Source organism: Sceloporus undulatus, chromosome 6 (genome assembly GCF_019175285.1).
Source record: "Sceloporus undulatus isolate JIND9_A2432 ecotype Alabama chromosome 6, SceUnd_v1.1, whole genome shotgun sequence".
Taxonomy (NCBI): domain Eukaryota; kingdom Metazoa; phylum Chordata; class Lepidosauria; order Squamata; family Phrynosomatidae; genus Sceloporus; species Sceloporus undulatus.
The window spans coordinates 72,281,121-72,304,869 of NC_056527.1; the positions used below are offsets into that span (position 1 = coordinate 72,281,121).

The 23,749-nt window shown below is 39.6% G+C and overlaps 1 protein-coding gene across 5 annotated transcripts in view; it reads right to left on the reverse strand.

Annotated features, from left to right (window-relative positions):
• INVS (inversin) overlaps positions 1–23,749 on the reverse strand; it is a 109,796-nt gene that overhangs the window by 9,717 nt on the left and 76,330 nt on the right. For all 5 annotated transcript variants that reach the window (XR_006104760.1, XR_006104759.1, XM_042476595.1 and 2 more), the window contains 5 exons: positions 20,474–20,629; positions 18,276–18,505; positions 15,926–16,032; positions 10,461–10,673; positions 3,519–3,793 (listed from right to left, as the gene is read on the reverse strand). Coding sequence is in view for 3 of the 5 variants with exons in the window: in XM_042476595.1 (XP_042332529.1) it covers positions 3,519–3,793; positions 10,461–10,673; positions 15,926–16,032; positions 18,276–18,505; positions 20,474–20,629 (981 nt within the window). In the remaining 2 variants the exon portion in view is untranslated. The remainder of the gene's footprint in view (positions 1–3,518; positions 3,794–10,460; positions 10,674–15,925; positions 16,033–18,275; positions 18,506–20,473; positions 20,630–23,749) is intronic.

Sequence of the window (23,749 nt, forward strand, 5' to 3'; positions counted from 1 at the left end):
GCTTTTTTATGATGTATCTGAAGTATGACAGCCTTAGTTTTGTCATCGGGATTGCAAGGGAGATTTCTGGCTTGATCTGCTCTAGGACCCATTTGTTTGGCCACAGAATCCTTAACTCTCTTCTCCACCACCACATCCCGACTGAATTAATTTTCTTCCTAGTTTCTTTCTTAACTATCCAGCTTTCACATCCATACATGATAATAGGGTTTTATGATTCTGACTTTTGTGCTCAGTTGCATATATTTGCATTTTAGGATCTTTTCTAGTTCCTTCATAGCCACTCTCCTCATTCTTAATCTTCTTCTGATTTCCTGGCTGCAGTCCCCGTTTCTAACAATGTTTGATCCCAGGTATGAGAACTCTTTCTATTTCTTCATTGTCTAGGTTGAATTTATGTCAATTCTTCATGGTCATTATTTTTGTTTTCTTGATTTTCAACAGTAAGCCTGCCTTTGCACTTTCTTCCTTGATCTTCCTTAGTAGTTGTTCCAGGTCTGGGAGGTTTTCTGCTAGTATTATGGTGTCATCTGCATGTCTTAGATTGTTGCTTTCTTCTTTCCTATTTTCACTTCTCCTTCTTAGATTTCAATAATTTCCCTGTGCATCCACATACACCTGGAGAACTTCAATAGGAAAGAAGAAACCCTTAAAATAAACAAGGTTTTACTACTCGTCCTGAAAAACATCAAAATCAAGACCCAGCAAGTGGAAATGAAAACCACCCAGGATCAGGTGATTTCCCAGCAGACAATGGACCACTAATTAAATAGACACCCTTAGGCCTTACCATTCAACACAGACCAACACAGAGATTAACATGTAAAACCCTTCCAACCAAAGTCACACAGTGTATATATACCCCACTAACTTCCATGCCAGCATTCTCTGAAGATGCCAGACCCAGATGCTGGTGAAACATCAGGAAACAACTCTTCTAGAACATGACCACATAGCCTGAAAAACCCAGAAAAAACTATGGATACTGTCTGTGAAAGCCTTCAACTTCACCATTGTTTTTCTCCATGTTCTTTTCTAGCAGTAACTTCTTGTCCTGAGTACAGATTTTGCATCAGGACTGTAAGATGTGTTGGCACTTCCATGTCTTTAAGAGCATTCCATAGCCTTTCATGAGCTATGTAATTGAAGGCTTTGCTATAGTCTATAAAGCACATGCTGATTTTCTTTTGGAATTACCTGGTGCGCTTCATTAGCCATCGTATGTTTGCAATGTGGTCTCTAATGCCTCTTCTTCTTCAGAAACCCCACTTGGATCTCTGGGATCTCCATGTATGGTTGGAGACTATGTTGCAGAATTTTGAGCATAATTTTGCTTGTGTGGATGATTAGTGCTATGGTGCTATAGTTGCTGCTGTCTTTTGTGTCTCATTTATTGCTGATGAGAATGTATATTGATTGTTTCCAATCTGTTGGCCATCATTTTGTTTATCAATATCTGTAGACATATCTTAGCACTACAGTTGACTGTCAATGTGGACTGCAGCAGTTTGATTGAAATATCATCTGCTTTTAGTGACTTATTTTTTTGCCATTTCCCTTATTGAAGCTTCCACTTTGCTTTTTAGAACTTGGGGTTCATCTTCATATGGCTCTTCGTTCCATGTGTCTTTCATTTTGTCATTTCTTTTATATAACTCTTTTGTGTATTTCATCGAACATCTTTTTATTCCTTCTTGGTCTTGAATTATGTTATTTTTAACATCATAAAGTGTCCCAGTCCTTTGTTTGAACATTCCTTTGATTTCTTTTACACCTCCTTTTGTGGAATAGGTCTCTCAATACAGCATCTTATTTCCCTCCCAAAAGTGAGGGCAAAGAGTATGGTAAGAAATGATGGTGCTAACATTACTTCACTGAAAATGTCATCATTCTAAAACATTTCTTCAAAATAAACAGTTGATGCTCTTAATAAACTGGCTATTAGGAGGCTTGTAGAAGGATAAATATGTAAGTAAAAGAGCTTAAAATTTAGAAGCTAACTGCCTAACTGAATAGATCAATTAAAAAATTGTCTTCACTGGAACCTAGGGAAGGGATCCAAGTGATCATGTTGGGTTGGACTAAGAGATTAGCCCATATCCCCCAAGTAAGACATGGGGCTAGATTGGGTCATGAACCTAGATAGGAAGGAAAAGATATGCACAATAACTTTGGCTAAAAGGTCCACAGAAAAGCAGAACTGTTTTCAATCCAATTTACAGCAATACCTCTGATGAATAAATTTTATTTCACACCAGGATTTTATAGAAGTTTCAGAGGTATATAAACAGAGCAAAAATGTGCATGGACAAAGGTTATGTTTTCATTCCTGTACTACATGTATGCCATTTCTTATCTCTAAAGAGAAAAGAATCTTTGCAACATCATAATTTTTGTGAATTAATGAATGTTCTGAGGGTAGGGCAGTCAGTTTCAAAATTGTTCTTATTACTTTATCTGTGATATTGAACCTGAACACAGTTCTCGCAATTAGAGCAATTTGCAGAAATCCAGTGAGACAGACACAAAAATGGATTGAAAGATTTTAACCTACAGAGTGACTTCATTTTGAATAGCTTAGGTACACAGAAATAAAAGACTAAATGCTTGAAATACTTTTCTACCCAACAATCACACATAATGAGATTATATTTCATCTACATGATGATAATAATAAAAAGATTACTGCTGAGCATTTACATGGCCCAATCTACACAGAGCTAAAAATGCAGCTTAGTCCTGATTTTTATATTCCATAATATATTCCACAATATTCTCTCCCTGCTCATCAGCTTATAACTCAGGATAAAATTTACAGCTTTAATCTGTTCTTTTAAAAAATATGTTCCCCTTTGTGTAGTGTCTCCAGATTAGAATCAAGATTGATTTAGGATAGGGGTGGAGTAGGAAAAGACAATAATGTTAGGAAAGGTGGAGGAATGTAGAATGAGAGGAAGAATGCATGCTAGATTGATTATGTAAAAGAGGTCAAAGGTATGAATTTACAGGACTTAAGCAGAACAGTGGAGGATAAGGAGTCTTGGAGATGTCACATCCAGAGGGTCGCTATGAGTCAGGACTGACTCAAGGGTGGTTAACAATAAACATGTATGTTGGTTTACTGGAAAATAATGGCTGATGTTGCTTCTAATAGGGAGATCAAAACAAGGGGATATAGCCTGGAGGAAGAATGAATCCAATAACCTTCTGGCTATTTAGGGGTAGACAGAAAGTCCAACAGCTGCTGCAAATATCATTTATATTATCAGTGCAGAAAATCAGCAAAATGTGGAAGACTTGAAGAAGATAGTGCTACTATTAATTCATCATAGGTCAGATGACAAAAGATTCAAGTAGTGTTCCAGCTGGTTGTTATAAAATATTTGCCTGGGGCTTACTCCTGAGCTTCAACCACTCATTGCCCAGATACCAACTGAGTTACCCTTGGATTTTCTGCTGACCCTTTTGCTTCCCACAGCAGCATCTTCCTAACAAAAGGAAATAGAAAGATTACAAACCCATTTGTCTTTTGTGATCTTCTCCAAACAGCTTAGTGGAGTGACTATTTTTCTTGGTGGTTACTTTATTAGATAGGATTGTGGCTGAGCTTCTCCCACTTTTTCCTGGTTGGTTTTGTATTATGTTGCTATGCTGAATAGGGTTATGTGGAGCGTGAAGTCTCATGTAACCCTCTGAAAGATCCTCCTGCTGTACTTGGACTTTGCCACTCATGGAATCCTCTGTTTCTTTCCGCAGCTCAGAGGCTTTCCTTCTATTTTCTTCTTCACGTTTCCTATAATCATATTTACAACATTATGGAAACCTTGCATCATTATGTCCTTAAAATGAGACAACCTGGGCAAAAACATCTGCTCTTTCTTGTACTCTACCTTTGCTCCAATGGTTTAACCTACATATCGTCACACCAACCACATAAGATAATTTTGACTGAAAATTCCATTATAATCCCATTCTTGATCTTTGGGGAAAAAAGATAAGAGACTATCAGTAGGTAACCTTACAAACCTCACTGGTTCCAATGGGAAAATTAATGGTATACTATTCTGAGTCTGGGATTTATTGGAATGACTTTTAGAAATAGGTGCTACTAGGTCCAGGCCAAAGAAAGAAGATCCGGGGAGAAGTTTAAATGGTCTCCATACAGCACTTGTAAAACTGTTGGCTTAGCAGCTAGCCAAGGAAAGTAGGAAGAAAGTGCTAAACCAGTCAGTCAAGACTAAAGCTATGCAAGTATCATTTGAGTATCAAAGTATTTTATCAAAGTGAGAGTGGTAGTGAGGTGGACCAAAAAGAGGCTAATTCTGGCACTGGCACCGCTAAAGAAGACACAGAAGCAGAAATGAGCTGCCTACTTGCCACTTTAGTGCATTTATTGTCAAAACACCCCTAATGACAGCATTTGATTGATGCAGTTTGCTGCCATTCTCACCTTGGAGAACTTTTTTAGAAACTCAAATTTATGGCTGCAGTCTCACATGACCAGCTGCTACAGTACTTTCCTTTGTAATGTACATTTGCAAGCACTAACGCAAGAAATATGATGGATGAGGACAGTTGTTACTGTTGTTGCTGTCACTGTGATACCCCCAGGGCTAAAACTATAAAATAAAAATAAACATGAAAAATAAATAAAAACAGAAGCAGCAAGACAAAAGGGAGTGTGGAACAGTCCAATTTCTTTCTAGTACAGTCCCTGTGATTCAGGGCACTGATTAAGAAATTTTGAGTAGAGATAATAAATAAATAAATTTTTATCCTGCTTTTTGCCAAGCAATCAAAGCGGCGTACAACAGACTAAAATATATACATATATACATAGTACCCCCCCTTAAAACAAGTATAAAACTAAAACTAACATTTTAAAATCCAAACAATAACCATGCGCAGAGTTCAATAAATAGGGAAGTCTTATTCGTGTTCGAGTATTTTATTCCGGGAAAGCCTGCTGGAAGAGATCTGTCTTAATGGCTTTTTTGAAGCTCTCTAGATTGCTAATTTGATGGATCTCATCCGGCAGGCCATTCCATAAATTGGGAGCGGCTGCAGAAAATGTCCTCTGGGAGGTTGCCATCAATCTGGTCCTTAAGGGCTGTAGTAAATTCCTCCCAGAGGACCTGAGTGCACAGGGTGGATTATATGGAAGATGGCTTGAATACAACGAGGTGGCCAGCACAGTTATAAGTATAGAAGGTGAGGTGCCACATTTTTAACACACTAGCCAAGATCTTGCACTAGAAAAGTGATCCCCCACAATTTTGGGGGCTACTGTTTCCTTTCCTCTTCAGCAACAACCTTAGTGCCCCCAATGCCTATCCCAGGATGAGGAGGATGGGGAGGCTGCCCCCTCATCATCACTGCCACTACATTTTCCTCCATCTCAGCCCCTCATGTGTGAATACAGCAGTGACCACGGGTCAGACCTGCTTCTCTCTCTCACCCATACCAGCTAAGAGCATGAAGAAAGCCGGCTGGTTGGATGTTTGGTTGCTGCTCCCAGAGTGACCAGGTATAAAGGGAGCAGCAGCTGAGTAGCTGGTCAAGCAGTGACTGAGAAGCCTCTTGCCCACCTCAGCCTTTTCCACAAGGCCAGCACAGGCAAGAAACTTCTTAGTAAATGCTCAACCAGCTGCTCAGTTACTGCTCCCAGGGTGACCAGGTGCAAAGGGAGTAGCGATCGATCAGCTAGTTGACCAGTGACTGAGAAGCCTTTTGCCCACGCGGTCTTCACCAAAAGGCTGGCATGGGCAAGAGGTTTGTCAGTCACTGCTTAGCCAGCTGCTCGGTTGTCGCTCTCAAGGTAACTAGATGCAAAGAAAGATGCTTTTTCCCAGCAAGGAAGGACACTCAGTCCTTCTTCACAGGGCAAAAAGGGGTGCAGCCAGCTTCCTACTTTTTTCCTGTTGAGGAAGGACTCTCAATCCTTTGCCGGGGCAGAGAGGGGCACAGCCGAGGTGTGTATGGGCTTTTTTACAAAGACTATATGCTCTGGACTGCAGACTAGCATAGATGGGGAAAGGGAGAGATTTTAACTACAGGGGTTTCTCCAAGGTGAAGGACTCGTTCCAAAAATTGACATCAGATACTCCTTGCCCTCCTTCCGCAAAGATGTGCCTTCCCCACACAATTTGGACTCACCCTCCTCCATGAATGTTGCTTTTTCTGCTATCTCTTCTCTTAGTCTGTCCAAAAGAAAGCAGGAGCAGCAGTGCAGCGCCAACCTGCCGGTCAAATCATGGCAAAGCTCACAAAATGTAAGCAAGGTTGACAGCTCCTTTTTGCTGCTGGTTCTTTCCTACTGCCATATGCTCTAACTCATCACTCTAGTAAATCAGAGTCTGTCCCAAAAGGGCGCTGCTCTGAGCCACAGAAGTGATGCCCTGCGTCCAAGCCTTGTGAGAGCTTCACAGTCACTATTGCTACCACTATTAGGTGAAACAGTGTTAGACAACACCACATAAAGTGATCAGAGAGGCTGCATGGTGGTTTTAAAGAACCCTGAAAAGAGAGGTTCCTAAAGGCCACTGATTCCCTTTATACTTTTTGCACATGAATACTTGGACTGAAAGCCCCCCTGCTGCCCCCTTTTTCCTCACTGCCCCCCTGGATCTTTCCACGGCTTCCAGTACTGCCCAAAGTTCTGTCTAGGAAGAACTATAACCTGACTCCCCACTCCTTACCTTAAAAACTACCTGTCCATTCCCCCAGAACAACAATTTAGGTAGCTGGTGGTGAATGGGGATACATTCCTACAGCCAGATGTAAGATGCAAATCATCCCTCAGGACCTCCCAGGAGGTTCCCTAGGATACTTTCATCACTGTGTGTCCTGACACAGCCAAACACTTATAACTGGTCCCTGCTCTCTGCTGGCAAAATTTAAATGGTGCTGGTGCAGAAAAAAGCAGGTAGGTTTTGAGCAGCGACTGTTGCTTGAGGGAGATAGTTGACTTTGCTCTCTGGAAGAAATTCTATGGGATTGCAATGATCTCCTAAACATGACAGAGAGAACAAATATTTTGAAATGTTTATGCTATATTTTCACCTTGTATGTATGTGTGTACATAAATCTTTCATCACAGAAACACTGTATGTTCCTGCATCCCCCAATCTGCTTCTAAGGAATGACCGTCCTTGGAGGTCTTTAAACAGAGGCTGGATAGCCATCTGTCAGGTATGCTTTGACTAAGAGTTCCTGCATGGCAGGGGGTTGGACTGGATGGCTCTTGTGGTCTCTTCCAACTCTAGGATTCTATTATTCTAAAACCTGACTAAACACTTGGAGCTCTGAAATGTCCCACTACTTGTGAGACATGTACACATACTAGTAGCAAGATGTCGTTTTATATCTAGAGAATGTGGAGTACCACTATGAATAGGGATCAAAAATATATGATGAAGGGTCTGGAAACCATGCCCTATGAGGAACGACTTAGGGAGCTGGGGATGTTTAGTCTGGAGAAGAGAAGGTTAACAGGTGATATGATAGCCCTGTTTAAATATTTGAAGGGATATCATGTTGAGGAGGGAGCAAGCTTGTTTTCTGCTGCTCCAGAGACTAGAATGCAGAACAATGGATGCAAACTACAGGAAAAGAGATTCCACTTCAACATTATACATAAGGCCAATTTGTAAATGACTATGGTAATCAATAAAGGAAAAGAATTTAAGCTGGTCAAATTTGGGAGGGGACCAAGGACCCAGAACAATTGATGCAAGCTACAGGAAAAGAGATTCCAGCTCAACATTAGGAGAAACTTCCTGACAGTAAGGGCTGTTCGACAGTGGAACAAACTTCCTCGGAGAGTAGTGGAGTCTCCTTCCTTAGAGGTCTTCAGAGGCTGGATGGCCATCTGTCGGGGATGCTTTGATTGTGATTTCCTGCATGGCAGGGGGTTGGACTGGATGGCCCTTGTGGTCTCTTCCAACTTTACGATTCTATGATTCTATTTCAGGTGAAAGAAAGCAAATCCAGATATAGGAGTTTATCTTACTGTGAATGTGGCTGCACTTCCCTGATGAAGCCTGCTTTGACTGCAACAGCACAGGAGCACTTATGAACCTGGCATTGCTTCTGCATGGTCAGATGGTGGTCCTGGCCAGGATTGTTGCCAGCTTTACCCTCTACTGGATATAGCAAATCTGACCATAGTGACAAATACTTTGGTTATATCCAGGTTTGCTTACATGGGGCTGATTTCAAAAAAGCATTCAGAAACTACAGCTAGTGCACAGTGCAGTAAGTGAAGTTATTTCTGGAATTGACTTTACAGAACATATCCTCTGTTTATTCTGCACATGATTCCTGTTGATACTAGTGATTACCTATACAGGCCAGAATGCTTTGGGACCAATATATTTTGAGGATGCAAACTACAGGAAACTCTTCCCATATGAATCTGGGAACCGCATGCACCATCTTAGACCTGGCTCCATGGCTCCACCTGCTGAGGTATGAATGGTGGAAAGAAAAGGTACCTCCATAGTTGATCTGTAGCACTTGGATTGAAGAAATCCTTCCTCATAAAACTTTGGTTGCTTCCTCTCATGACTTTCAGACACGATGTTAACAAGATATTTGTTTTTCTAGATAAAATAAGTCTTTGGCCCTTGCTTTTTTCTTGATGTGCGGAGAGGTCAGACAACCTTTCCTCATATTATAAGCAATGAAGGAACATTACTTTGTTGCAAGAAAAATATCAAATTGAGATACTGGTGGAAAGGACACCAATAAATAAAGATTTGCTTGCTTGTTTGTTATAATCTACACTGAACTAAACACACATACACATTCATGCATGCGTTTGTGGTGTAAAAACAATTTATTTAAAAAAGGCAGGTGCTGGATGTCAGATCACGGAGCCTTGTGATACTTTAACATTCTGTGCTGCAATATGATTTGTAGACTGTTGATATATGACAGGCTTGTTATGTATCACATCTTCTTTGGTTATGGGATTCACAAGGAAGAGCAAAAGGTATCATTTCAGTGCAAGGTGACAAGAAAAAGCTCTAACTTTATCTGTCATTTCTATCTTGTCATGTATTCTCTGCAGAGCATCTGATTGAAGCTTGATGCACCATGGAAGCTTAAACTACTTCAGCATTCAGCCTTTGGCACTGATAGAAGTGGCTCATTTCATATAATAGTATTTCCACACTGCACAAGCAGACACACTGATGTCTGTCTTGAGCATGGTGTAGAGCTTGCTGCCATTTGAACTTATAAATTAGGCCTTACTACTCACAGCACAATTATTTCCCTTTTCTTTCAAAGACACACAGAGACAGTTTTTTCCTCATCACTTCATAAAGAAACAAGACAAGCAAGGTACTTCCAGACAGAACTGAAGCCTTAGCCTTGTCATATCATATTTCAACTTTCTCTACGGATGGCATAGCAGTTCTTTACAATAAGAAGTCATTTGGTACTCTGAAAACTAAAAAATACAATAGTGCACACCAAAAATATTGTAGAATATACTGACTTTGTGGCTTAGAGGATTAAAATATGTTATTTGAAATTCGCTGGAATAGCAAAGCATGTTCTTTCACAACAAGAGGGTCATCACAAAAGCAAGCCTCCCTACAATTCAAATCTAATTTGAATTGGTATGAAACCCAGAACAGCACAGACATTAGAAGAAGCTGCTCCACATTAGAAATCTCAAAGGCTTCAATAGAAGCTGTTCTGTATTCTCTCTTTGACAAAATTCAGCAGAGATATATGAACATATAATGCTGCTTAATTGTGAGCCATACTTTCTAACTTCTTCCATTCTGACACACTTGTTCTGTTGATTCTGTCTGTACCTCATGACGGTTTTTTTGTACACTAAACAATCCGCTTCAGCCCATGCATGTATTTCTGAAACTTGTTTTTTCATTTTCAAATCAAGGATAAACATTTATTTTAGATGACTCAAGATCTGATACATGTTATTTGTGACTGTGTAGAAGTACTTTTCTTATGTAAACACATTTAGCATAAATAAATGCCTCACTGCCATAGCAAAATGAGTATCACAGTATCAATTTTTTTTGCTAATATGGAAAAAAAGTATTGCCGTTGTTGCTGTTTACATATATTCCACCTTTCTTCCAATATAGGGACTCAAGGCTATCTAGTATTGAAAAAATAAGCACATGATAGCCAATGTCATTATCTAACTCTTATTTTTCCCATAGAAGCAAATGACAATTTGTTTACTATAAAATGACTTATAGCTTATTTCTGGATCTATCTGTATAATTATGCTCCTTTATTTATATTTAACCCTTGGTCATGCTTAACGTGCGACAAAACCTTCATAAGTAGCATACATACACCATTCTCAAATATCCCAACATTTTATTTAATGTATATATAATTCTATAATATTCAAAAAATTTTAACTTAAGAGAAAACAATATTTGCCTTTTGCATGCACATGTCAGACTTACTTGGCAGCAGCATCTTTCCTCAGCTGTTCATGCTTCATGAGAAGATTTTTCCTATCTTGGAATGTTTTTCTAACTTTGTATCCTTTATAGACTGTCTGTATTTTGATGGCTGCAATGTCCTGAATGGCAGCTATGGATAATGCATTATGTTCCAACATAAACTGGATTACTTCATGGTGGCCTCCCAGCAAGGCATAATCAAGTGGAGTGTATCTAAAAATAACACAACATTGGTACAAAATTTAAAAAAACAGCTGAGAGAAAATTTTAATTTCTGAAACTAGTTTTCAAAATGATATTATGCTGCTAGATTTGCAATGGTATCCTATCAGATATTTTAATATGTTAAAAGGGTACTGCTTGCACTTGCATATGAACAGCAGGAAGAACTAGTCACTGACAGAGACAGTATAAAATGAATTAATGAATGGATGAATGAATGAGCTGAGGTAGCAATTTCCACAGTTCTAGTACAGAAGCACAACATGATACAGCCCTTGCATACCGGAAACAAGGATAGTAACTCTCCCCTTACTAAGAACTCTAGGCAAAAGCTGGAAAGGGATTTCCAAGAATCACCAAAATGTAGCAAAAAGGGGCTCTGCGAGTCAAAATGGTTGAGAAGCCTTGCCTTAAAGAAAGGGATTTGCATTTCTTCTGGAAAGTCCCTGTTCTGTGTGATCACAAACAATGCTCTTCTTTAGCCATGACCCATTGTAGTCCTCTAGAGACAAAAGGGATGATGCTGTGGCCTCAGAAAGTCTGATCATGGTGGGTGCCCTCAATTCCCTTACTAGCACAAACTGTTTTTCCAAGTGTAAAGAAGTCAGGCCTCCAAAGCGGGTCATTCCTAAGTCACCCACCCCAGTGTCCCTTTTAACATTATCTTCATATTAAATATGAGGAGTGATCAGGGGTCTTGGGGTAACAAAAGTCTACTGTTCTGCTGCAATTTCAGAACATCCATCTAGCACACAATAAATGTAATCAAGTGTTTGTATTTCACAAATAAAACTTAATTTTGTAAAACAATTTAATATTTTTATCATTTTGAAAAAAATAAATTCAAGTACTAACCAGGGCTGTAACTGCTTAGCTTCCAAGACCAGACAGAACCTGGTGCCTTGTGGGGGTATTTATGTATTACTAATAAAGTATTATTGATACTGATATCTGACATCATCCAGCATCAGAGGGAGAGAAAGGCCAGCGAGCTTCATCAGGTCTGGCTTAAAGTAAGAAGATAAGTCCTCCTTCTCTATCATCTGACATCAGAGGGAGACAAAGGCAGGCCCAGCTGCAGCAGGCCTGGCCTAGAGTAAGAAGAAGAGCCCTTCCTCCAGTCCATCTGATCCAGGCCTCGGAGAGAGAGAGACAGAGGAATTGCTGGACTTATTTCCCTTCCTACTGCCATTCCCTTCTCCTTTTGTGTCATGTCTTTTTAGATTGTAAGCCTGAGGGCAAGGAAATGTCTAATTAACTATCTGTAAGCTGCTCTGAGAGCCTTTCTGGCTGAAGAGCAGGGTATAAATACAGTAAATAAATAAATAAATACTGATACAGAGACAGCAAAGAAACAAAAAGTGAGGAAAAGACATTATTTTTAAGCATACATGGACTTTCAGTGTGTTCTAGATACTGGAATGCTGCAAATAATCACAAGGACTTCATTTCATGTCCTGACTAATGTAACTGAAGTATGAAAGTGATTTTCCCCCTGCTACTAATTTCTTCAGAAACAGCTGAAATTTAGAAACCAAAAAGAATCCCTTGAAGACTTCATAACATTTCTGGTATTAGTCACCCTGACAAATACATATACAGTACATCTTTTTTCTTCCCCCCCAATCTATCTGAGGCTCAGCAGCAAGGTGAGTGACTACTATCATCAACTAGTCAAAACTGCAGTAAAAGCACCCTTGCCTCCTGAGGGGCAGCCAATCTTGCAGATATTTTTGCAGAAAATGGCTGCTGCTACCTGCCATCAATGTCAGAATGCTACTATGAGGTATTATCAAAAGCAAGAGGAAACACAGATGAATTAGCGCCAAATGCCACAGAGAGATGAGCTGCCCTGCCCTGCCCTGCCCCACTCTCCTTTTGCTTCCCTGTTTCACTCACTTGCTCTCTCTCTCTCTCTCTCTCTCTCTGCCAATTAGTGCCATCAACCAGGTGTCTCTGGCACTGAGGGGGAAAGAGTCTACTTTTGCCACAACTGTCTTCATGAACATCCAGTTAACATTATCAAAAGCTTTTTCAATATCCCAAAATATCAAACCTGACTCTTTTTCAACATGTTTGTCTAGATACAGTATTCTATAACATCTAGTACACATCTGTCAGTCATAATTTATTATGGCCCATAGACCCAAACTTTATGCAGTCAGTCAATATATACAAGAGAACTGATAAGAGCACCCCAGCTCAAGCAGTTAGAGCAGAGCTTGGAGTCCATTCAATTCAAGGTCAAGTTATGATAAAAACCTTCAACTACTGGTCAAAAATCTCTTAAATGGATTCTGGAAGACTCCCCAAACTTTGCTTAGAAGAACAGCTAGTCATTGGGCATCCAAATTTCTGGGTATGTCAACTATGCCTTCTATTGTTTTAACTAGGCATTTCCCCTTCCTCTTTTCACCTAGGTGGGCATACAGTCCAGGACTCCTGAAAACAAAGGGTCTGTGATAGCAATTAGATATAGCCTTGTTGGATGGCTGTAAATCTTTAAAGTGGTTATCTAAAAATAAAACAGTATTTGGCCTTGAAAAGTATCTTAGGTCACACCTAACACAGAGCCAGAGAACAGCTTTCACTAGAAGCCAAGGCAGCAGGGGTTCTTTACACTGGTATTTAGCAGGAGAAGCCCACAGTCTTATTTCAGTGCCTCCTTAAGACTCTCAGTATGGACACTGAAGGACCTGATGCAGTCACCTGCATCACTTGTGGGATGTTTGTCTTCTTGCCTAGGAATATGGGGAACTTCACCTGCGCCAAGTGCAAGTTGGTAGTCCTCTTAGAAGAGAAAGTACAGCAGCTGGAGGCCCAGGTATCTACACTTCAGCACCTTAGGAAGCAGGTTTTCCTGACCAAAACGGACCAGACAGTCCTGGACGGGAAACACACAGAGGAAGTTGCTAGGGAGGAGGAGGTCACTTCACATACAACAGAAGTAGATAGTTGGAGGAGTGTCACACACAGAAGTAGGGAAACCAGGGAATGTTCTGTGAGCTTGCAGCTGCAGAATCGATTTCAATCTCTCTTTGTTATCAAGGATGATGAGGAAGAGCAGCAGGGACAGACTTCAGGGACAGAGCATGGGACCCTGGAAGTACCACCAAAGGGAACAGCCGCTGCTAAGCCTCGGAGGAGGCGTGTGATATTTTGATTGGTAAACTTGTGCACTGAAACTAAGAGCATCAGAAACAAAATCTGCTGATTTGTATCATTTTCTAGTGAGGATTTTAGCAGTCTAGATCAAGATTTTTCAACAAATAAGTGTCCTTTTGGGGCTAATAAGGTCTTATATTCACAATTTAGTTGGTGATTCAGTTTGTGAGGATGATGTAGCCCTGATTTCCTAAAAGCTATATAAAAGTCTCTAAGTCCATCCCCCCCCCCCCCCCAAAAAAAATATAACACTCTTTATCAAACCACACTGGACTCTTCCCCCACAGTATTTATTATACAGGTTGTCTCTAGTTTATCCATGAAGGTAAGTTCATCCTTGTATGTTCATATAATTGTCTTTTATGTAGGAAACCATGTTGATCCTTTTTGATCCAGTCTTGTAATGCAGTCTTCAGTCTTTCTGTTAAAATAATTGTCACAATCTCATAGTAATTATTCAAGAAAGAAATGGGCCTATGATTCTTAAATTCAGAAAGATCTTTGGGGTGAAACATGGGCAAAATAAAGCTGCTTCCAACCCCTATGAAGGCGGGAGGTTTAGACAACGCACAGGGCGAAAGGAAGTAGAAAGTAAAATGAAGCTGTGCTCTAGGGATAAAAAAGAAGCTGGAATACTTCAACTCAGGGCAGAAAAACACATCTTCGCACTGGCATATGAACAGCCCAACACTAGTGTGGGACTGTGGCAATCCAGGTCTATATAGGGACCACTAAACACAGTGTTCAAACACGAATCAATGAACAAGAGAGGCACTGCAGACTGGGCCAGCCAGAAAAATGAACAGTAGCAGAACACATCATGAACCAAACTTGGCATAGCATGGTATTTGAAAACACTGAAATTCTGGACCATGCCAACAACTACTAAGTCAGAATACACAGGGAGACCATTGAAATTCACAAACACCTGGACAACTTCAACAGGAAAGAAGAAACACTGAAAATAAACAAAGTTTGGCTACCAGTCCTGAAAAACACCAAAATCAAGACTCAAATGAACACCTCCCTGGATCAGGGGATTTCCCTTCAGACAATGGATTGCTAATTGAATAGACGCACAATATCCTCCCACATATCCTCCCACCCTGAGGCCTTGCTATTCAACGACAGACCAACACAGAGATTACTATGTAAAGCACTTCCTCCCAACCAAGGGTCACACAAGTATATATACCCCACTCACTTCCATGCCAGCATTCTCTGAAGATGCCAGTCACAGATGCAGGTGAAATGTCAGGGATAAATTCTTCCAGAATGCGGCCACATAGCCCGGAAAACCCACAGAAAACCCTACAAAATTCATGAGGCCACCATAAGTTGATAGGCAACTTGAAGGTGCACACGACCATGCACATACACACAATGGACTACTCATACGAATTTTAGTTACTTAATTAATCAATTAAATCTGCACATATTTGCATATGAGACAAACTACTGTGAAGAGAATAATACTTTCTTTTAAATTCTGTTTTACAGTATTTACAGAATTTGCCCTTATTTTCCACATAGGATGGGATACATGCCACTTACAGTTTTCATAAACAGCTACATTGAAAATAATAACCTTTTAAACACCTGTTAGCAAATAATCAAGATAAAATTTTAGTTGATTAAAATTATTTTCAAATCATTATTCAATTTAACATTGCAGTGGTAGGATGAGGCATATTTCAGTGCAAGGTGGGGAAAAGCTACAAGTGCAGCACTGGTGGGAATAAGGCAAAGAAAGCTAACTTTGCTGCGGTACAGACTGCTGAAAAACGGGAGCCACTTGGCACCTATTTTCCCGCCAGAGGGAAGCCACTTCCCGCGGGCGGAAAAAGAACCCGCAAAAAAACCCAGGTTCTTTTAGAGCTGCGGCGGCGGTCTAACAAATACACCACTGGAACACTGGTTATGTAAGTGCCACGCGGCACCGTGTGGATGCCACACGGCGCTTATGTAACAATGGTGGTGTCCATTTATACAGGGTGCTGCCATTTTTACACCCTCTTCACGTGCTAGGGTTGCAGGGAAAGTATACATAGGAGAAAATAAAACAACAACAACTATACCTTTCTTCGTTGTTCTCCATGTGATTAGGAAAGGCACCAAACCCCAGCAGCAACTTGACAGCATCAAGATAGCCATTATTACATAACCAATGTAGTGCGGTCCTTCCCTATTAAATATATAAGATAATAATTTACATTCTGAAACTTCAGTGCTAATAATAAAATTATTGGCACGTACAATGGGGTTGCATAGCAATGAAACTGCCATATGTAACGAATAAAATAAACATTTTTTAAAAAAAATAAAAAACTGGTAAGGGTTATTATAATTCTAGTTGAAATGGTGTAGATAAAAGGAATTGTTAGCATAGTGCAGCGGTTTGAATGTTGGACTACAACTCTGGAGACCAGGGTTTGATTTGCCAGACTAATAATCCTCAGAAGGTGCTATCCTTACCTGTCTACTCAGGCCCCTGGTCAAGTTTTGTGCCCTGGATGTTTATCAGAATATCAATATATACAATGTATCCAGAGGTAATAAGATCAAGGAGTCTTGCGACACAATTTCTACTGGAAAATAATGTGCAGACTATTGTTAACTTGCCTCTCTCTTTTTTCTATCCAAATTCTCTCTTTTTCCTCTGAAGAGGGGAGTAATTTCAGTCTAAATGGGAGAGGTAAAACACAAAGCCAGTCCTGAGATATCTCTAGTTCAACAATTCAAAAGAAAGAAAGTCCAATAGAAATAAATGTTCCAAAAACTGCTGAGGGAATTCTGTAACGGACAGAGAGAAGCTTTTCAAATAAGAAATTTCACCTTTCTCAATGCACTTATTTTGAGAGATTTGGCAGCTCTTCAGCAGAATAGGTGGGGGAAGCCTCCAATCCACTTTCTCTTTCTAAAGGTGGCTGCTAAGCCAACACGCTGCCTGGTGCATTTTGCTGCCCCCACCCGCCTCTCATGCAGTGACTAACTGTGACTTGGTTCTGCATTGGTTCTGAGGATCCTCTCATTGAGTTTATTTGTTGTTTGCACTCCAAAAGTCCACCTTTAGGTATTTAAGGAGCCAATGCTCCATTTCGATTGTCCTCAATCCAAATTGTGGCTAACTTTAACTAAACTAATATGGAATTCATCTAATTGATCTAATATGGAAGTAGGAGCTTCAAATCTCCCGAAGGCCAAGCGAAGGAAATAGTGGGCAGCTCATAAGTCAGTGGGAGGCTATGCTCATTCTCGCGATGATACACCAAGAATAGGGAACCTCCAGGCTATGGACCACATGTGTCCCTTGGAGGAATCCCACTGGGCCCACAGGTCTCTCCTCTTTATCCCTGATATTCCTCCTTAGTTTCTGTTCTGATTTCCAAGGAAGGTGCTTCTCTTTTTCTCCATCCAACATAAAAAACAAACAAACTGTAGGTCTTGAAGGTTCAATCCAGATCAGGCCCTGTGTTTGAAGATAGGGGAGTTTTAACTCTCCTCTCCACTATGGTTCCAATCTGGATTGGGGGCACTTTGAATATGTTCCAATTTGTTAAACTGCAGATGTAAAATACCTGATCAAGATTAGAATTACAATAGTATACAAAGTTTTTCTATCCCACATTAGAGGCCTAATCTGAAACAGGCCTAATATTTGCAATTTGAACTGGAAAAAGGCCCATTGGATCAAGGAAGATATTTTTCTCAATTCAAAGTGTAGTCATGGTGCTTCCCAAACAACTAAGGGATCACAGTGGGTGGCAAAGAGTGAAAGCTCCTCTACACACACACACTGCCTACCAAGATTGTTCTGTCAATCAGCTGCTCTCCCGTGCTGGCAATTTCCATTGGAAAAAGGTCTGTTGCAGTGAATAAGAATGTATTCCTAATACCAATTGCAGTGAGAGCCACATGAGTATGAAGGTGTACACTGTAGGTGGTGTATGTGTACATGCCTGAAAGATGGTGAAATTGCCATGTCCATTTTTAGCGCTGCCTAAAACTATGTTTGGGTCCAGCTACACTACTGCTGTCATGAAACCTCTAACACACAACCCCCAAGGGAACTGTGGCCTGCAGGAGGATAGCAGAAGGGACCATGATTTAGCATTATATCCAAACAGATTAATCATGGTAAAAAATGAAGAGGTTCTGTTAGCAGAAATGAAGTTGTGTCTAATCTGATAATATTATAAGTACATGCAGTAAGGATAGACCAGTGCTTCTCAATTATTCCTGTCATGCCCCCCTAGGAAGAAGAAAACATTTCGCGCCCCCCGCACAACTGTAAATAGTATCATTTGTCTATAAAATTGTTATAAGTACACCTCTGCATAACAGAGCCTCGCGCCCCCCTTTATGGAGCCTCGCGCCCCCCCCTGGGGGGCCTGCCCCACTATTTGAGAAGTACTGGGATAGACATACCTGTTTATCTTGAATATTTGGATCTGCATTATTCTCCAATAGCACCACCATGCAATTAATGTAGCCCCCATAGGCAGCACACTGCAGTGGAGTTCTACCAGCATAATCTTGCACATTGGGATTGATTTTATTTTCTATCAAAATTTGACAGACATCAGGGTTTCCTCCCAGAGCTGCCCAGTGTAATGGAGAATGGCCGTCTTGGTCAACCAAGTCCACTCTTGCTCCTCCTGTAAGAATAATATATGATTTAGTTAATCAGCAATGTCTACCATTGGATCCATAGTAACTTATGAAAGCAGTACACAAAAACAGGTGATAAAAGTATGAAGTGTATAGACCACAGCTGTACAGTAGTACAGAACATAATACTGGCCAAGAATCCATCTTTGCTTAAATAAAAACAACCATGTTTCTAGCCCTTAAGAGTTCTGAAGTAAGGTATGAAAATGTGTAGGCTCAATAAATGACCACAAAACAGCCAATGCTGCCAAATTTCTGAAGTTATTTAGGTGTAGATGTGATCAGTCCTGTGGAAGGGCCACGAAGTCACGATGAGGTCACATGAGACCTGGAGTAATATACAGTTCATCATACACATCACTGAGAAAAATGTTCCCCATGTTCTCAAAAATTTCAGGTTTGCATTCTACGCTGTGGAGCTAGTTTTTATTACACTTATCTTTAAGATAAAGTATGGATTCAAGAGCTCTCACCATACCCAGGAATAGAAACAGGAAACCTTTTCACATTCATATACGTTGGCCATTGCCATTCAAAAGGGCTATATGATCAAGAGGACCTAACAAGAAACTTCTGGTAATTAATGTGTACAGGTACTGAATTTTCCAGTAGATGGGAATTGGAATTTAAAAAAAGATATACAGAAGGAGGAAATATTTTGCTTGGGAAAGTTTTTGATTCTATAGTTGCCCCTCCATATCCATGGATTTTTTTTATTAATGGATTCAAGCATTCACAGATTGAAAATATTCCAAAAAATATAAATTCCAAAAAGCAAACCCTGATTTTGCCATTTTATATAAAGGACACCATAGGAAGATGAAGGTTAGTGTCTAAGCATTTTCTGACTCAAGATAAAGAAAGTAATTCAACTGAAAAGTTCTCTTTCCATTGGATTGCATTACAGTTGACCAATAATGTCTGTGGATAACACATGACTCTATACAAGAGGGGTATATAAGAAAGAACACTGGCACATTGTACTTCGCTGCTTGCCTCATTAGAACCATTTCAAAACAGATAAATACTGCTGACAACAGATAGCACGTCATTGAAAAAAATCAGCTTTTAGAGGTGAAAACTTCAACAGACAATTAGAAGAAGACTTATTTTAATGGCCAAAAATAAATAGAAAGACAACTACAACCACTGTGTTAATAATAATGATGATTTATTTATAGCCCGCCCAATCACAAGGAATCCGGACGGGTTACAGCAATAACATTAATTATAAATAATTATCTGCTTCATACCAATTGAACCACTATTTCTCAAGCTCTATAACAGCAAATAAATAAATTTTAATGAGAAGTTGAATGCTTTTATGACCGGCATCCATAGTTTTTTGTGGGTTTTTCGGGATATGTGGCCATGTCAGGAAGAAACTCTTCTAGAAAATGGCCACATAGCCCGAAAACCCCACAAAAAATAAGTTTTAATTTAAACTGTGTTCTCAAATACTTTATTCCTTAAACAATATAAAATGTTTACAATTATTTCACATCTCTGCAAACACGTTCCTATTGATAGAACACGTGTAATAATGGACAAATGTGTCTACTGTATGAGACATGTTGCTGATCGTAAGCATTTTAAAACTTTAAAATTTCTTTGATGCTCTACTGATACCTGTTGTGGCTTATTTATATAGTGTCCTCAATGTATACAGCACTTTACAAGTAAAACAATAATAAAAAACAGCCAGGTCTGCCAAAGGCAGACCATCTGAAATCCACACACATATATGCGCAGAAGAAAAAATGAAACTATACAAATGTAAAACAAATTATCCAGATATAATACACATAATACAATATAAAATAAAGCAAACTGGCAGATACATATAATCAAAATATACATGATGATAAAACTGTTCTGTCATTACAGCTAATTCATTTCAAAAGCTGAAGACAGCAGTGTTTCTAAAAAAGAATTTATGACTTTGAACAGCTGACCTTTAATGAGAGCCTGTATCACTTCTTTATGTCCCATCTCACAGGCACGGAAAAGTGGAGTGTGTTTCATTACGTCAGTAGCATCTATCTGGGCTTCATGTTTTAGCAGCAATTGCACAGTGCTGACATGGCCAGAAAGGGCAGAAGCATGTAATGCTGAAAGATGACAAGAAGGGAATGTAGAAATTAAAGGACAGCAATTAGAATAGTGACATAGCAAAATCTACACCACACTGCAAGATGGGAACTGACACATTCAGCTGCATTCAATTTTATTTTGTTCTGCTCAGAGATAACCGTTTAGGAGCACCATATCTGTGTCATTATTTTATTTTCTTGTTCTTTTTAATCCAAGATTTTAAAGCTATCATAGCCTAAACAGCATATGGACAGAAATATAAATAAAAGTTATTAATAAATAAATGAGTTAATGTGAAGGCTTTCTCTTCTTCCTACACTGTCTTATATTCCCCCCACCAGGTCCCACTCCACTCTTGCTGAGCTGGATGGCTTGAGACCACGTTTAATCCCCAAAACAATTTGCTGCCACCCATTGATTAACCATTTACACCCTAGCAATGCATTGGGATATTGCTGGGCCTTCTACTGGTAACTAACAACTAGTGAGGCACTAGCTGAGCTAAGGCAGTAAAAACGGAGTGTAAAGAGGCAGTTTTATTTTAAAGAAAGGAACATTAAACATGGAGGACAAACTGGTCGTCCAGGCAAAAACATAAAGCATCAGTTACATAATTATAATCATACACCGCAATAACAACAATTATGTGTGTCTGGAGGAAAGCGACCAGAATGGTGAAGTGTCTGGAAACCATGCCTTATGAGGAGTGGCTTAGGGAGCTGGGCATGTTAACTTGGGGAAGGAAGTTAACACAAGATGACATGATAGCCATGCTTAAATATTTGAAGGGAAGCCATATTGAGGATGGAGTAATTCAGAATGGAGGAACCTTGTTTTCTGCTGCTCCAGAGATTAGGACACAGAGCAATGGGTTCAAACTACAGGAAAAGAAATTCCAACTTTGGAGATTTTTAAACAGAAGCTAGATGGCCATCTGTTGGGAGTGGTTTGATTGTGTCTTCCTACATGGCAGAAGGTTGGTGTTTTATCCCAAGAGCGATACTATGGACTTTGGGTGTAGTAAGGCCTCTGGCTCTCGGGATCACAGCCAGAACAAAAGACTTGTCCACAAGTTTCTTAAGTTTCAAAAGCTTTACTGGTTATAACACAAAAAAACACAAAACTGATTTCTTCTTTTTCAATAGTCCTTCCTAAATACCTTGCTCTCTCGGTGGATTCTATCTTTCTTTGAGGACTATCTTTCTTCCTTTGTGGACTTATCTTTTTGTCAAAGGAAAATATTCTCTCCATGTCTGACTTGGCTGAAATCTTACTACACACTGAAACTTAGCTAGAGGGAGACAGTAAGAGACCCTGGGATTTCCCACAATCCTTGCCTTTCTTAAAGCTGTAGACCTGTATTTCCCCTCTTAAACTAATACACAGAAAACCTAATATAATCTTAACTAAATATATGTCTCAAGAACATCAAAGATGCTCTGGAGGCATGACAGTTGGACTGGATAGTCCTGGTGGTCTCTTCCAACTCCACGATTCTAAGATTAATTGAAGTTTTTCCTTGCATTTACATTTTGATCTTATGTAAACAGTTAATGCAGATTATGAGCTGCTAATGCCAACTAGAAGGTGTACAGTAAATTGAAAGGACAGCTTGATCTATATAGGTAAAAAGAAGCTAGTGGATAGGGTGGTTGTATAGAAATGCACTATGGTTCATTCATACAAATAATTGTATTGAAAGCCAGCCTGGTATAGTGGTTTCAGCATTGGACTATGACTCTGGAGACCAGTGTTCAAATCCCAGCTTGGCCATGTAAAACCACTGGGTAACCATGGGCAAATCACACGCTCTGAGCCTCAGAGGACAGCAATGTTAACCCCTCTCTGAAGAAACTTGCTGAGAAAACCCCATGATAGGGTTGCCATAAGTTGGAAACTACTTGAAGGCACACAACAACAACAACAAACAAACAATAGAAATGAACACTGACAAAAATATTGGCCTGACTTTACAGTATACAGTACTTTAGATTCTATTTTTCTGTATTGCATTCTCAAAACACAAGGCAGTAAATTACTCAACTAGTTAACATGCATAATATATGTAAGAATGCAGTTAAATAAAGGAGTTCCTGTACAGTTTGGCCTGGTTCTTCTCCCCTCCACATCCTTCATTCTGACGCAAGCATTTTGTTTCCAAGTCTCAGTACTTCCTTCTAAACCAAATTTCCTTGAAGAATCACAGTGACTGAAGAGTTTCTTCAGCCATCTGGACACAATGGAGCCTTGTTCCATCAATACTTAGATCCCTCTCTATCATACACAGTGACAAAGCTATAAAACTGCCTCTTTACTGTTCCTACAACAGTGATCTCTAAGCAGAGTAAAATTCTTTTTCCTTGGTATCATTCTGCTACTTAATAACAAATGTCTTGTGGTTCTATTAAAACTTGAGTTGAATGAAGAATGTGCCCAATAAGTAAAAGCAAGAAACTATGCTAATGCAATTGCAGATCCAAGTCTAACCAAACAAGTTTCATAGCAACTGTATCCCAGTTCTTTCTGGAAAAAATGTGTAACTGTATAATATATCATTTAACTCACATTTTTCCAAAGTCAGAAAGACCAAACTAATCATGGCAACAAATCATTTTGTCTGTTAATCACAGAACTTCACTCATTTTATGTAAGTAGAGCAGTCCTATGTTTTAAATAAAGATAAATAAATAAATAAATAAAGTGTGGCCTGTGGGCTGCATGTGTCCCCCAACCTCTTTTTTGCATCCCTCTGAGTCAGTCTCTAAATCTTCCAGCCTCTGAGTACTGAAAAAGAAAGTAAGCTGTCCTGCACTACTTGGAGAGCCATTTCATGGACTCTGTGATGCACTAACTCTGCAATTCAGGGATAACTGCACAGAATGACAGCTGCTGCCAGTAGACCATCTGCTCCTCCTTGTGTGGCCTTCAGTTCTGTGCTATCTCAAATAATCAAGCAGATGTAATTAATTTAGAACTCCTAATGTTACTTACAATTAGCTGACAATTAATATCAATTATTGTAATGAACAGCACTTTTCAAATGTGAAAAAAATCAAAGTTAAAACAAACTACAACACAAAAGTGTGCCCTTCAATCAGATCAGTAAAGTGGAAGATAACACCAGCCTCACTGAAGTT